At 60.4% G+C, this 14,126-nt stretch overlaps 2 protein-coding genes and 2 non-coding genes across 8 annotated transcripts; 1 reads left to right on the top strand and 3 right to left on the bottom strand.

Moving 5' to 3' along the window:
- The first annotated feature begins 3,185 nt into the window (after positions 1–3,185).
- On the top strand, positions 3,186–9,259 carry ACP4 (acid phosphatase 4). The gene is made up of 11 exons (XM_036437618.2): positions 3,186–3,346; positions 3,426–3,530; positions 3,608–3,694; positions 4,778–4,924; positions 5,162–5,260; positions 5,351–5,446; positions 6,349–6,481; positions 6,566–6,648; positions 7,771–7,904; positions 8,084–8,259; positions 8,334–9,259. The coding sequence occupies exons 1-11, from the start codon at positions 3,242–3,244 to the stop codon at positions 8,447–8,449; spliced, it is 1,281 nt and encodes a 426-aa protein (XP_036293511.1). The 5' UTR covers positions 3,186–3,241; the 3' UTR covers positions 8,450–9,259.
- A 984-nt stretch (positions 9,260–10,243) lies between these two features.
- On the bottom strand, positions 10,244–13,918 carry LOC118718768 (Friend virus susceptibility protein 1-like). 5 transcript variants are annotated; one of them, XM_045581618.1, is made up of 4 exons: positions 13,619–13,918; positions 12,710–12,755; positions 11,756–11,794; positions 10,244–11,382 (listed from the first exon to the last, which is right to left on the bottom strand). In XM_045581618.1, exon 4 carries the CDS (start codon positions 11,367–11,369, stop codon positions 10,662–10,664), a length of 708 nt encoding a protein of 235 aa, XP_045437574.1. In that variant the 5' UTR covers positions 11,370–11,382; positions 11,756–11,794; positions 12,710–12,755; positions 13,619–13,918; the 3' UTR covers positions 10,244–10,661. The 5 variants fall into 5 exon arrangements, with proteins under 5 accessions (XP_045437574.1, XP_045437576.1, XP_045437577.1 ...); XM_045581620.1 differs by lacking the exon at positions 13,619–13,918 and adding an exon at positions 12,027–12,454 and having other exon boundaries at positions 12,710–12,859; XM_045581621.1 differs by lacking the exon at positions 11,756–11,794 and having other exon boundaries at positions 10,244–11,378; positions 12,714–12,755; positions 13,619–13,828.
- On the bottom strand, positions 11,501–11,591 carry LOC118718779. The gene has a single exon (XR_004987919.1). It is a non-coding gene; the product is annotated as a small nucleolar RNA SNORD88 (small nucleolar RNA).
- LOC118718778 lies at positions 11,874–11,964 on the bottom strand. Its single transcript, XR_004987918.1, has one exon. It is a non-coding gene; the product is annotated as a small nucleolar RNA SNORD88 (small nucleolar RNA).
- Positions 13,919–14,126: the final 208 nt, after the last annotated feature.

Raw genomic sequence — 14,126 nt, 5'->3', positions numbered from 1 at the left:
TCCTCCCTCAGACCCAGGAGTCCAGGCCCCCAGCCCCTCCTCCCTCAGACCCAAGAGTCCAGGCCCCCATCCCTCCTCCCTCAGACCCAGGAGTCCAGGCCCCCAGCCCTCCTCCCTCAGACCCAGGAGTCCAGGCCCCCAGCCCCTCCTCCCTCAGACCCAGGGGTCCAGGCCCCCAGCCCCTCCTCCCTCAGACCCAGGAGTCCAGGCCCCCAGCCCCTCCTCCCTCAGACCCAAGAGTCCAGGCCCCCATCCCTCCTCCCTCAGACCCAGGAGTCCAGGCCCCCAGCCCTCCTCCCTCAGACCCAGGAGTCCAGGCCCCCAGCCCCTCCTCCCTCAGACCCAGGGGTCCAGGCCCCCAGCCCCTCCTCCCTCAGACCCAGGGGTCCGGGCCCCCAGCCCCTCCTTTCTCAGATCCAAGAGTCCAGGCCCCCAGCCCCTCCTCCCTCAGACCCAGGGGTCCAGGCCCCCAGCCCCTCCTCCCTCAGACCCAAGAGTCCAGGCCCCCAGCCCTCCTCCCTCAGACCCAGGAGTCCAGGCCCCAGCCCCTCCTCCCTCAGACCCAGGGGTCCAGGCCCCAGCCCCTCCTCCCTCAGACCCAGGAGTCCAGGCCCCAGCCCCTCCTCCCTCAGACCCAGGGGTCCAGGCCCCCATCCCTCCTCCTTCAGACCCAGGGGTCCAACCCCCAACCCTTCCTCCTTCAGACCCAGGAGTCCAGGCCCCCAGCCCTCCTCCCTCAGACCCAGGAGTCCAGGCCCCCATCCCTCCTCCCTCAGACCCAGGAGTCCAGGCCCCCAGCCCCTCCTCCCTCAGACCCAGGGGTCCGGGCCCTCATCCCTCCTCTCTCACACCCAGGGACCAGGCCCATGGACAGAGCCGCCGAGGTGTTGGCACGGAGCCGGCTGTGCTGACTCAGTCACATTTATTAGGTCTCAGAGGCCAGAGCCATGGTCGGGCGGAGCCAGGGCTCAGGGATTAAGCCGTCCGGTGTCTTCTCTTTCTCAGCGCTGAGACTAGGAGAGGAGGAGACACAGGCAGGCAGGCAGGGACGTGGAGAGGGGAGGCGGGCACCCGCGGACAGAGCCGCCCGCCGCCCCTCCCCGGAGCTCACCTTGTTGAAGAAGTAGATGGAGGTCAGGATGGTGAACATGGCGATGGCCAGCGTCACGTTCTGTGGGGAGCGGGAGGTCAGGGCCTGTCCCTCCCGCCCCCCAGCCCCGCCCCGCCCTCCCTGTCCCACCGGACCCGCCCTTACTTCTTGGAAGTTCATGGCCATGAATCCTCAGGGCAAAGATGCTTGACCTCCCTGAGCTGCTCTTGGGCCTCTGAGGGAGGGGAGGACAGCCAGCCACCAGAACCTCAGAGGGTTGTCTAGGAGACCAGAATGGTGGCCATGGTGATGGGCAAGGACATTCTGGGTAGAGGGGCCATGATGGGGGGCAGAGGCTTGGGGGGGCCAGGAATGTCCTATGGGGGCCCGGCTGGGGTGGCTCAGGGGTTGAGTGTCAACCTATGAACCAGGAGGTGGCGGTTTGATTCCCGGTCAAGGGCCCATGGCCGGGATTGCGGGCTCCATCCTCGGTGTGGGGCGAGCAGGAGGCAGTGGGTCAATGATTCTCTTTCATTATGGATGTTTCTCTCTCTCTATCCCTCTCCCTTCCTCTCTGATATCAAGAAAGTATATTAGAGAGAGAGAGAGAGAGAGAGAGAGAGAGAGAGAGAGAGAGAGAGAGAGAGCCGAAACCGGATTGGCTCAGCGGATAGAGCATCGGTCTGCGGACTGAAGGGTCCCAGGTTCGATTCCGGTCAAGGGCACGTATCTCGGTTGCAGGCACATCCCCAGTAGGGGGCGTGCAGGAGGCAGCGGATCGATGTCTCTCTCTCATCGATGTTTCTAGCTCTCTGTCCCTCTCCCTTCCTCTCTGTGAAAAATCAATAAAATATATATTAAAAAAAAAAACACCTGCCTTCCTTTGTTCGGGCTGCTGTCCCAGAATACCAATAAAATGTACAAACCAAACCAAACCACAGAAAGCAATAAAGGACACCGGTTAGTTGTTACTGCCCAAAGCCCTGTCCGGCAGCGTGGCAGGCGTGCGGAATGCATCGGAACGCACTTACCCCTCAAGGCAGCGCCCAGAGGCACAGGCCCGGCTCCCTCTCATTCTGAGGCACCCAGAGGGGCAGCACCTCGCCCACAGCCACACAGCTCGCAGGTGGTGCGGCTGGGGTTCGAACCCGTCGGTCCAACGCCAGGTGGCTCTGGCCGGCTGTGAGTGAACACCCCGCCGGCCCTTTCCCGGAAGAAGGTGGAGACGCCCTGCCTACGGGGAGAGCAGACGGGGGTGCGGCACCTGAGGGCAGAGCAGAGACTGGGAGTCTGGGGGGTGGGGTGCGGGTGGAGGTCTCCTTGCTTCTGAAGGGCCCAGGCTACGGGGCACCTGGGTTCAAGTCCCAGCGCTGCCTGCCACTCAGCTGTACTCCTTCAGTCAGGTTCGTAACCCTCCCGTGCCTCGGTTTCCCCATCTGCACAGCGGGGACGGGGATCATCGTAACGGCACCTCCCGGGCTGGCTGTGATAACAGTGAAATGGATTAGCCCAAGCTGGTTTGGCTCAGTGGCTAGAGCATTGGCCTGGGGACTGGAGGGTCCCAGGTTCGATTCCGGTCAAGGGCACATGTCTGGGTTGCAGGCTCAATCCCCAGTAGAGGGCATGCAGGAGGCAGATGATCAATGATTCACTCTTATCATTGATGTTTCTATCTTCCTCTCCCTCTCTGAAATCAATAATAATATTTATCCATCTATCTATATTAAAAAACAATGCCGAAACCGGTTGCGGACTGAAAGGTCCCAGGTTCGATTCCAGTCAAGGGTATGTACCTGGGTTGCGGACACATCCCCAGTAGGGGGTGTGCAAGAGGCAGCTGACCGATGACTCTCTCTCATCGATGTTTCTAACTCTGTATCTCTCCCCATTCCTCTCTGTGAAAAATCAATAAAATATATTAAACACATACACACACAAAAAAACAAACTAACTAACAAACAAATGAAAACAACAATGAAATGGATCCGTCCACAGGGTAGCCCGAGGCTGGCCAAGGCCGGGGAGCCGGCTGCGGGGGGCGTGCCGGGACCTGCTCCGGGCGGGCGGGCGGGCGGGCGGGCGCTGGGCCGTAATGGGCAGGTGGGGCTGAGGCGCAGACGGCGGCTGAGCTCAGCGTCTGGCTGTGCGGACATGGCCGGGCCGGGCTTTGGGGGCCACCCCGTCGGACCGCTCCTGCTCCTGCTGCTGCTGCTGCCCCAGGCCCTGGTGGAGGGACCCTTGGTGTTCGTGGCTGTGGTGAGGTGCCCCCGGACCCAGCCCAGGCCCCCCCGCCCCCCGCCCTCCCCCAGGCCGCCCTGACCGGTCCCCTCCCCAGGTGTTCCGCCATGGTGACCGGGCCCCGCTGGCCTCCTACCCCACCGACCCGCACAAGGAGGCCGTGTCCGCGCTGTGGCCGCGCGGCCTGGGCCAGCTGACCGCGGTGAGGGGCTGGGGCGCGGGTGGGGGGCGGGGAGGCCGGCGGGGGGGGGGGGGCAGCTGAGCCTGCTCTGTCCCCAGGAGGGGGTCCGCCAGCAGCTGGAGCTGGGCCGCTTCCTGAGGAGTCGCTATGACGCCTTCCTGAGCCCCGAGTACCGGCGGGAGGAGGTACTGCCATGCGACCTTCACCTGGCCCCCTGACCTCCCACCTCTGACCCCTGCTGGCTCCCATGCTCCCCTGGGGCCTCCGCCTCTGGCCTTTGATCCCCGTCCACGTGACCTGGATCCCCGTCCACGTTCTGACCTCTGATCTTGAATCATCGATTTCTGACCTCGTCCCAACCTGAGTCACACCTTGACCTCTGACCCCTGACCCCCATCCACTCTAGCTTTGTGTTCTGGCCTTTACCTCTGGTCTTCTCATTCTCACCAACACCAACCAGACCTGCTGACCTCCACCCTCTCACTTCAAAACTTGACCGATGCTGTCTTTAACCTTCATTGAGTCAACTTGCCCTCCTGACCTCAGACCTTTGACCTCGACCTCGACCCTTCGCCAAATCTTTCTTTTCCTCTCTCCTCTTCTGTCTTGTGACATCCCCTCCTTAGGATCGTTCCTCCTGACCTCTGACCCCTGACCCCCGACAGACATGTACTGACCTCTGACCCCGTGTCCTCCATCCCGCTCTCCTATTCTTGGCCTCCAGCTTCCAGCCAGCATCCATTCTGATCTTCCTTTTGGACTTTCCGTGACTCAGCTGACCCCCTCAATCCTACACACCCACCCAATCCCCGACCTCCAACCCGGCTGCTCCTGCCACTGACCTCTGACCCTTGATCCCAACTCCCAACACTGAGGTTCAGACATTCACATCTGACCTGATTTAAAAAAAAAATATTTTTAATTGATTTTTTACAGAGAGGAAGGGAGAGGGATAGAGAGCTAGAAATATCGATGAGAGAGAAACATCGATCAGCTGCCTCCTGCACACCCCCCACTGGGGATGTGCCCGCAACCAAGGTACTGTACATGCCCCTGACCGGAATCGAACCCGGGACCTTCCAGTCCGCAGGCCGACGCTCTATCCACTGAGCCAAACCGGTTTCGTCCTGACCTGATGTTTTGACTCCTGCCCCCTGTCAACCCCAAAGCGAATCCAAAGCTTTGCGGCTAACCTCCGACCCGGACTGTGGCCCCCTTGTGACTGCCGCCCCCTCGCCTGCACCCCCCCCCCCCCCCCCCCGCCCCAGGTGTACATCCGCAGCACGGACTTCGACCGGACGCTGGAGAGCGCTCAGGCCAACCTGGCGGGGCTGTTCCCCGAGGCCGGCCCGGGGCGCCCCGAGGCCGCCTGGAGGCCCGTCCCCGTGCACACGGTGCCGCTCGCCCAGGACAAGGTGGGGGTGGGGCAGGCCTGGGTGGGGCCGGACCCGGGTGGGAGGCGTGGGGAGAGGGAGGCCCCCAGGAGGGGCGGTGCTGGGCTTGGCGGGCGGCTCCCGGGAGCCCGAGGGGGAGCCGCAGGAGCTCCGGGGGCCAGTTGTCCGGTGGGTGAGCCTGTCCCCCATGCTGGGCAGCCACAGCCCCGACGCCCCCACCGTCCCCTGCTGCCCTCTCTGAGCCTCAGTTTCCCCCAGCTGCTGAGGTTCCCCACGCGCTCCTGCCCCCGGTACCGCGAGCTGCTGCGGGAGGCCACGGAGGCCCCGGCGTACCAGAGGGCGCTGGAGGGCTGGGCGGTGAGCGGGCCGTGGGCGGGGGCGGGGCGGCGGGAGGAGAGGGGGCGGGCGGGCGTGGGGGTCCCCCAGCCTCACCGGCCCGTCCAGCAGGACTTCCTGCCTCACCTGGAGAACTGCACCGGGCTGTCCCTGGTTGGGGAGCCGCTCCGCAGGGCGTGGAAGGTTCTGGACACGCTGATGTGCCAGGTGAGCCCCCACCCCGCCCACGCCTCCAGCCTCGCAGCTCCGTGCCCATGCCCACGCCCCCGCAGGCTGGTCACTCAGGCCCTGGCGCCTCCGTTTCTCCGTGGGCACCGTGGGGCTGGGGTTGCTGTGAGAATCAAAACGGGTCAATCCATGCAGGCAACGTGCCACACTCGGGTTCAAGGCTACCTGGTGGCAATTCCTCTTTGTGGCTCTATTGTCCCCTGGCATGGCCTGGAGCTCTCTCTCTTTAAAAAAAAATAAAAATGTATTTTATTGACTTTTTATAGAGAGGGAGGAAGGGGAGAGGGATAGAGAGTTAGAAACATCCACGAGAGAGAAACATCCATCAGCTGCCTCTTGCACACCCGCCCCCTCCCCCCCACCGGGGATGTGCCCACAACCAAGGTACGTGCCCTTGACCGGAATCGAACCCGGGACCTTTCAGTCTGCAGCCCGACGCTCTATCCACTGAGCCACACCGGTTTCGGCGGCCTGATGCTCTTCTTAGGCTTGGCTTCCCCCACTTGCTGGGAATGTTCCCAACCGCCCGTTGGGACTAGCAATGTGGGTGATTAGGGGGCTGCCTCAGACCCCCCCGTGATGCTAGGAATTTCTGTGGGACTGGCACCATGAGACGGCGCCCAAGTCCCAAATGGCTGAATTCTGAAACACCTCTGGCCCCGGGTCTCATAAAGGCTGCCGGACTGCGGGGTGATGGTGAATACTAGAAATAATCGCTATTGGCCAAGCCACCACTTCCTGACCTGGCCAGCCAGCCCCAGCGGGGTTCAGATGGGAGGGGGGGGGCGGCGCACGGGGAGAGGATGGCAGGATCACGCACAGGCCTTGGGAGGGCGAGGGGACACCCGGTCGCATTGTCCTCTCTCCCTGTCTCTCCCCAGCGAGCCCACGGTCTCCCCCTCCCGTCCTGGGCCTCCCCGGATGTCCTGCAGACACTAGCCCAGATCTCCGCCCTGGACATCGGGGCCCACGTGGGCCCACCCCGGGCAGCAGAGAAGGCCCAGCTGACAGGGGGTGAGGTGTGGGGCGGGGGGCGGGGGGCTGCCGGCCGGGCACCTCTCTCTGGGGGTTCTCAGCACCCCGGTCTTGCTCCCTCAGGGATCTTGCTGGACGCCATCCTTGCTAACTTCTCTCGGGTCCAGCGCCTGGGGCTGCCCCTCAAGATGGTGATGTACTCGGCTGTGAGTTTTTGGCAAGGGCCTGGGGGGCGGGTGGTTGTTGGGGTGAGGAGGAAGAGCCAGTGGTCTCCATGGGACCTCGGCACTGCCTTGGGTAGCTCACAGCTGCAGACATATCACTAGAGGTATAGCGCCTGGAAGGAGGGAGGGGATGGAGTTCTGAGAAAGAATTCAGCTCCTCTGGGAGGGCAGGCGGTTGAATTGAGCTGTCCGATCATATTGTGCATCCATTTGACCAATGTTTGTGTTTTTTTTTTAATAATATATTTTAATATATTTAAAAAATATATATTTTATTGATTTTTTTTACAGAGAGGAAAGGAGAAGGATAGAGAGTTAGAAACATCGATGAGAGAGAAACACCGATCAGCTGCCTCTTGCACACCTCCTACTGGGGATGTGTCCACAACCCAGGTACATGCCCTTGACCGGAATCGAACCCGGGACCTTTCAGTCCGCAGGCCGATGCTCTATTCACTGAGCCAAACCGGTTTCAGCTATTTTTATTGATTTTTTTTTACAGAGAGGAAGAGAGAGGGATAGAGTGTTAGAAACATCGATCAGCTGCCTCTTGCACACCTCCTACTGGGGATGTGCCCGCAACCACAGTACATGCCCTTGACCAGAATTGAACCTGGGACCCCTCAGTCTGCAGGTCGATGCTCCATCCACTGAACCAAACCGGTTTCAACAATTAAAAAAAAAAAAAAAATTATATATATATATATATATATATATATATATATATATATATATATATAAATTTCAGAGAGGAAGAGGGATAGAAACATCAATGATGAGAGAGAATCAATGATTGGCTGCCTCCTGCACGCCCCACACTGGGGATCAAGCCCACAACCTGGGCATGTGCCCTTGAACCAGAATCCAACCTGGACCGCGTGGTTCACAGGTTGACGCTCAACCACTGGGCCACCGGCAGGGCCACTTGGCCAATCCGTATTAAATGACCCCCTGTACCAGGTGGGACTGCCTCCAGGGTGAGCAGATTTGGGGGCTGGGGTTCCCAGGGGCCTGGGGGCGTCTGGGAGGCAGGATACTAGGGTGCAGGGGAAGGGGTCGCCAGGGGAGGGGGGAGGAGCCAGCTCAGCCTTCATCTGTTGGCAGCACGACAGCACCCTGCTGGCCCTCCAGGGGGCCCTGGGCCTCTACGACGGGCACACCCCGCCCTACGCTGCCTGCCTGGGCTTCGAGTTCCGGAGGCGCCTGGGGGACCCCGAGGAGGACGATGAAGATGCAGGGTGAGGAGCGGGGCACCTGGGAATGGGCGGGCAGAGCTTTTGAGAGGAGGGGTGATGGCGGGCAGAGGACAGCCCAGGCACGGCCTGGAGCCCAGCCCCTCCATTTGCACGCTCTGGTCTAGATTTGGGGTCAGCGGTGGGGGCGGGGAGGCTGGCTGCCATGACCCCTCTCTCTGCAGGAATGTCACCGTCTCCCTCTTCTACCGCAACTCCACCGGCCTGCCCCTCAGCCTCAGCCTCCCTGGGTGCCCAGGGCCCTGCCCGCTGGGCCGCTTCCACCAGCTGACCGCCCCGGCCCGGCCCCCAGCCCACGGGGTCCCCTGCCACGGCGCCCACGAGCCTGCCTCTCCCACAGGTGAGGCCCTGGGTGCTGGGGTGGGGTCAGGAGGGTTCCAGTCCCGAGACTCACCCCTCATGTTCTCCCTGCAGCCACCATGGTGCCCCTGCTGGCTGGGGCTGTGGCTATGCTGGCGGCGCTCTGCACGGGGCTGGGGCTGCTGGCCTGGAGACCCGGCTGCCTGCGGGCCTGGGGGGACCCCGTGTGAGCCGCGAAACTGGGCACCCCTCCCCACTGCCGACTCTGGACCCCAACACGTGTGCTCACCAGCTGTACCAGCTTCTGTGACTTCCTGTGTGCGCCTGTATGTGTGTGTGGACGGACGCACAGGGCCCCTAGCCTGTTAGTCACAAGTGGTTGTGTGCGCGCATGCACGTGCATGCAGTTCATGCTCAGATGTCTGGATGGTTCTGCACTTTAACGTGTGCACTTCCTGCATGTGATAGCACATGCCTGTATGTCGACAGGCCCCTACGCACACGTGCAGTCTACATTGGTATGTGAAGGTGCCTCTCGGGGCGTCCTGATGTCTTTCTCTACATACACGATGGCATGTAGCGAGAAACAAGGCTGAGTCCTCTTGGACGCCATGTCCAGGAGACAAGCAGCACCTCCAGCCCTCTAGGCCCCTGGGGAGGGGTCAGGCCTGTCTTGTATCTGGAGCTGAGCCCGGCCCCAAGGCTGCCCAGTGCCCAGCCTGAGGCTGCACAACTCGGGAAGCCACTCGCCCCTGTGCTCCCATCTCAGGGCGAGTCGGACTGCAGCACCTCTGAAATTCACCTCCCAGGACCGCCATGCGGCATTTAAATAAAATGTCAGTCAGGTCCCAGCCACATCCCAGCGGCTCAGGTGCCATACGTGGCTGGTGTGGTGGGCCCAGGACTCATAGCACTCATGCTCCTGCGGCCACTGCCCTCCCCACCAGCCAGGCATCAGGCTCAAGTGTGTGAACAGCCCGGATTAGAACACTGGGGGGTGGGGTGTTGGTGTGTGGCAGGCAGCCAGTCACCCAGTGCCCACTACATAGGGTAGTCGGAGAATTGGAGGTTGTGGCTAGAAGTCAATCCCAGCTACCAGGACCCTCTAACCCTCCCGAGGGAAAACGGGCTGCAGAATCCCCTGGGCTATGAGAGGAGAAAGCTGGGGCTACCAACAGAGCCTGGCCAAGGCCTACCCAATGCCTAGCATTGTGGGCAGGGCTCAGGCGCAGTCACCTGCCATCACACCCATCGCTGATGCTGGACAGGCCTTAGAAGGGAGACAGCCACACCCAGAATCCCCTGCACTGGGTCCTGGGAGGGACCAGCTCCTTCTCACTCAGGGAAGGCTCACCTGAATTCCAGGGTTTCCCTGCCCTGCTGCAGGGGCGGCTCCCAGGAACTGGCGGAGCCTGGCCCTCTCGGCAGGGCCCACGGAGACAGGCCCGTGCCCAGAACCCTGCGCCATGAGGGTGCTGGCAATGCCTTGGCACGGGGGCCACACCCAGCACCACAGTTCATGGCAGCGATGCGCACCACGTAAGCCCTCACCCCCACCCCCACCCCCAGCGGGATTCCTGGTGCCAACACTGAACCCAGACACTGGCCAGAAACCACACATGCAGCTGGACACGGCGGCTGGCCTGGCAGTCCCTTCTCCCGGTGAGCAAACAGCAAGCCGGCTTCAGAAGGGAAAGGAGTTACAAACAAAAGACCTAAGAGAAAAACCAAGACAAATGAGTGTGCTTAGAACTGAAGTGTCGTATATGCTTACGTACTTAAAAAAAAAATTAAAAATATTGATTTTTTTTTTACAGAGAGGAAGGGAGAGAGCTTGAAACATCGATGAGAGAGAAACACTGACCAGCTGCCTCCTGCACAGCCCCCCTGGGGATGTGCCCGCAACCAAGGTACATGCCCTTGACTGGAATCGAACCTGGGACCTTTCAGTCCGTAGACCGACTGTCTATCCACTGAGCTGAAATGGTTTCAGCTATGCTTAAGTATTGAGTGAAAACAATGCATTAACAAGTAAAAACAGCACAAGCTTCGTGTGGTAGGCCATGGGGTCTCCCCGCTGGGCTTATAGTGCTTTGGGGCCTGAGGGGGGCCCACCCACATGCCATTTTGGCTGGAATGTAAGAGACCTGCTGGCTTCTCCATGGAACCCAGGTAGCTAGCTCCCCTCCACCAGCTCTGGCCAGGGACACCCATGAGGTAGTGAGGATGGTCTGCCCATAAAAAACTCAAGGACAGCCTTAGCCAGCATGGTTCAGTGGATAGAGCATTGGCCTGCAGACTCCATCTCCAATAGAGGGTGTGCAGGAGGCAGCCGATCAGTGATTCTCATCATTGATGTTTCTCTCCCTCTCTTAAATCTATATACATACATACATATACACATCTTAAACACAGAACAGATGGGCGGTCCCTCAGGGGACTTTACATGCTCCCAAACCAGCCCCCTGAGCTCTGGAAATTAGGGCTCAGTCCCACAGGCCTGGATGTAGTAAGGCGGACGCCATGTCCCAGGAAGATCTTGGTGGACTCCTGGGACACACCTGGCTCAGAGGCAGGCGGTCTTTGACCTGATCTCTTCTGGATCTCCACCAGCGCCTCCAGCACCGTCATGTCATTGCCTGGCAGGTCGGCCAGCTGCAGCTGAAACTGGGGGTTGCTGGCCAGTGCCATTAGGCGCTGATACATGTCCCTTGTGAAGGGCATATCCTCGGGTGCAGGACATGGAGCCTGCTCAAACGCAGGCTCATGGTAGATCCACTGCAGCATGCCCAGCTGGCGCACCAGCGGCATAGCCTGCTCCATGGTGAACCAGGTCCTGAAGGGGTCCTCGAAGTGCAGGAAGGACGGCCAGCGCTGGCGCCAGGCCTTCAGCAGCCAGACGAGCAGTGCCGTGGGCCCGATCCACTGCCGATCCCTGCAGAGGCAGTTGAAGATGGCGTCGCTGGTCAGGTTGCCCAGCAGTGCCAGCTCCCGGAAACTCAGGACCAGGGCCAGGCCGCCTTGGTCATACACCCGCAGAATCCAGGCCACCATGTGCTCTTCGGGCTCCTGCCTGAAGTGCTGTGCAATGGCCAGGAGCTCGGTGTACGTGTAGTGGTGGTGCGCCTGCCCCTTCGTGCTCTCGGCCATGGTCACAGCTGCCCTGGAGGGAAACAGCAGGAAGCCTGAGGGGTGCTTCTACAGGAAGCACAGGGGCACAGGGACACAGGGGCACCAGGCGTGGGAAACTAGTTACAGCCCACCACACTTCCCCGGAGCTGGGGCCCCTCAGACCCCTGGGTGTCAAAGGTCCCAGGGGGCACAGAGTCCTCAGGAGAGGTCAGAGCCCAGTGCTGGACATCACGGGGGCCCCAAGCACAGCCCCTCCTATTTAAACCTCCCGGAACCCAATGGTATCACTGTGAAGGATTCAACCAAGTGAGAAGCATGCCCGGCTCAGCTAACAGCTCCGCCTTTGCCTTGACCTCAGCATAATTCACACATTCTATGAATGGGGGAGCCTCTTCTGTTCTTACCTAGAGGAATGGCGCTTCAATCATCCACAGACGAAACACCTGCAGGAAGGAGTGGGGGAGGGGAGGTCAGCCGGGCACAGGGCAACCGTGGTCCCCCATCCACACCTCCCAAGAGCCAGGGCCCCTCAGACCCCCAGGTGTCAAAGGTCCTGGGGGGCACCGTGTCTTCAAGGGGAGTCAGAGCCCAGTGCTGGACATCACAGGGGCCCCAAGCCTCAAGCCCCCCCCCCTCCCCGTGTTTCTATCTAATCCCAACTGCTCCTGCACCTACCTCCTTACTCATCTCTGCACAGCGGTGGTCACGTGATTCAGGGTGGCTTGGCAGTTTGGGGGCTGCCCTCCCTGGGAACCCTCAGCTGTAAGGCCAGGCCATAGCACCCACACAGGAACCTCCACCTCAGCCAGGCAGACAAGTCACAAACGGCCCCTCAGGTCAAAGTGGCATCAGTGGGGATCAAAACCAATCTGTTTAGCCCTAGCAGGCTTAGCTCAGTGGTTAGCGTTGGCCCATGGACTGAAGAGTCCAAGATTTTGATTCTGGTCAAGGGCAAGTACCTCGGTTCCAGACTCAATCTCCAGTCCTGGTCAGGGAGGCACCCAACTGATGGGTCTCTCCCTCTCCCAGAAAAAAAAGGAAAAATACCCTTGAGTGAGTATTAATAACAACAAAAGCCAACCTCCTTGGTTCTGCCGCCTTCGCTGCAGGGAAGAGAGAACAGAGAGCACCCCATCACCATTCAGCACCCCAGTGTGCATGGAGGTTGCAGAAATGAGACCGGGAAAGCAAAGTCTCTGTACATGCAGGTCCTCAGCTGTGGGACCCGAACAAACCACCCAGCTCCTGAGCACCCACATTGGAACACCACCACAATCTAGGTCTTACTAACTAGAAATCTGTAACATTAGAAATGGAACGTGGTTATTATGGAGTTAAGAAGGTACTTCTGTCCTTACCAAGAAGGATGGGGGCCGGGGGGCTGTTGACTCCTGGAGGAACCACCTGCAGGAAGGAGCAGGGAGGGGAAGCAGTCAGTGGGGGGCAGAGCAATCACGGTCTCCCATGCACCCCTCCTCAGAGCCAGGGTCCCTCAGACCCCAGTGCTGGACATCACAGGGACCCTAGTCCCCCCCCTTCACCCAGGCCCCAGAGACACTTAGCAGCAGTCCTAAGGGGACAACACAGACCCGAACTCAAAGATCCAGGCAGGCCGAAGCCTGCTTGGCTCAGTGGATATATTTTATTTTGTATTTATATAAAATATAAAATTAAAAAAATCAGTAAAAAAAAATCAAAAGAAATAAATATATATATTTAAATATATTTTAATAATTTTCCACAGAGAGGAAGGGAGAGGGATAGAGAGTTAGAAACGTCGATGAGAGAGAAACAAGGATCAGCTGCCTCCTGCACACCCCCTACTGGGGATGTGCCCGCAACCAAGGCACGTGCCCTTGACCGGAATCGAACCCGGGACCTTTCAGTCCGCAGGCCGATGCTCTATCCACTGAGCCAAGCCGGTTTCGGCTCTCCCATCTTCCTAGTAAGTAGTGGACACCATCCCAGAACTTTTCTTGTTTTGAGGCCGACCGTTCAGAGAAAGATGGACAACATGGCGGAGGCCCGGGCAGCGCGCCGCCGAGAAGGCGGAACAGAAAAGGCGGGACAGGCCCCGCCGCTCCGGCGACACGAGTCCTCCCCGTGCGAGCGTCCCCCGCACTCGCTCCAGACGCCCCAGCCCACCCCGCGGGGCGAAGGCCGTGACCCCAAACCACGCGACAACGCCGCCATCCCGCCACAGCCCCGGCACCTGGCACGTCCCGCGGCGCAGCCGGAACGAAACCAAAGAAAAAGGAAGAACTCACCCAACTCGAACTTCCTCCTCTGGGATGGCGGCTGGCCTCGCGCCCCACTTTATAGAGCGCGCCGCCCGCTCGCAAGGACCCCTCCCCTCCCCCGCGGCCAGTCTGGGCTCCGCCCCGAGGCGTCCAGTATTGGCGCCGGTGCCAGAAACCCCGCTTCGGTGCTTGGGGAAGGAACACAATGTTTGTTCCCTGTAGAATCTTCCTGAACGGGACATACTACGTTGCCCCTGTAAGGCGGAGAATAAAAACCAAGGAAATACCGCCGCCTGTTGTCCAGTCATGAGCGTCAGGCAATTCTGTGGACGGCCCCAAAGAAGGAGCGGGCAGGGGGAAGGACCCCGAATTGGGGGCGGGGCCGGGAAGGGGAAACTGGCAATGCCTGAGCCACAGCGCTTGGCGGAAGGGGCGGGGCCGACTCACGCTGTCTTCCCAGCGGCAGAGTGGGGGGCGGGGCCAGAGCTGAGATGGACAGTGGGGAGTTGTGGGAGAGCGAGCGCTCACGTGGCGC

This window comes from Pipistrellus kuhlii, unplaced genomic scaffold, assembly GCF_014108245.1.
Source record: "Pipistrellus kuhlii isolate mPipKuh1 unplaced genomic scaffold, mPipKuh1.p scaffold_m20_p_145, whole genome shotgun sequence".
NCBI classification, from domain to species: domain Eukaryota; kingdom Metazoa; phylum Chordata; class Mammalia; order Chiroptera; family Vespertilionidae; genus Pipistrellus; species Pipistrellus kuhlii.
This window is presented reverse-complemented; position numbering and strand designations above follow the sequence as displayed.

Excerpts from the sequence above, each read along its gene's own strand:
- ACP4 (XM_036437618.2), top strand. The coding sequence starts at position 3,242 with ATGGCCGGGCCGGGCTTTGGGGGCCACCCCGTCGGACCGCTCCTGCTC. Across the intron at positions 3,347-3,425 it reads CCTTGGTGTTCGTGGCTGTG|GTGTTCCGCCATGGTGACCG; the intron begins GTGAGGTGCCCC and ends TCCCCTCCCCAG. Across the intron at positions 8,260-8,333 it reads CGAGCCTGCCTCTCCCACAG|CCACCATGGTGCCCCTGCTG; the intron begins GTGAGGCCCTGG and ends TTCTCCCTGCAG.
- LOC118718768 (XM_045581618.1), bottom strand. The coding sequence starts at position 11,369 with ATGGCCGAGAGCACGAAGGGGCAGGCGCACCACCACTACACGTACACC.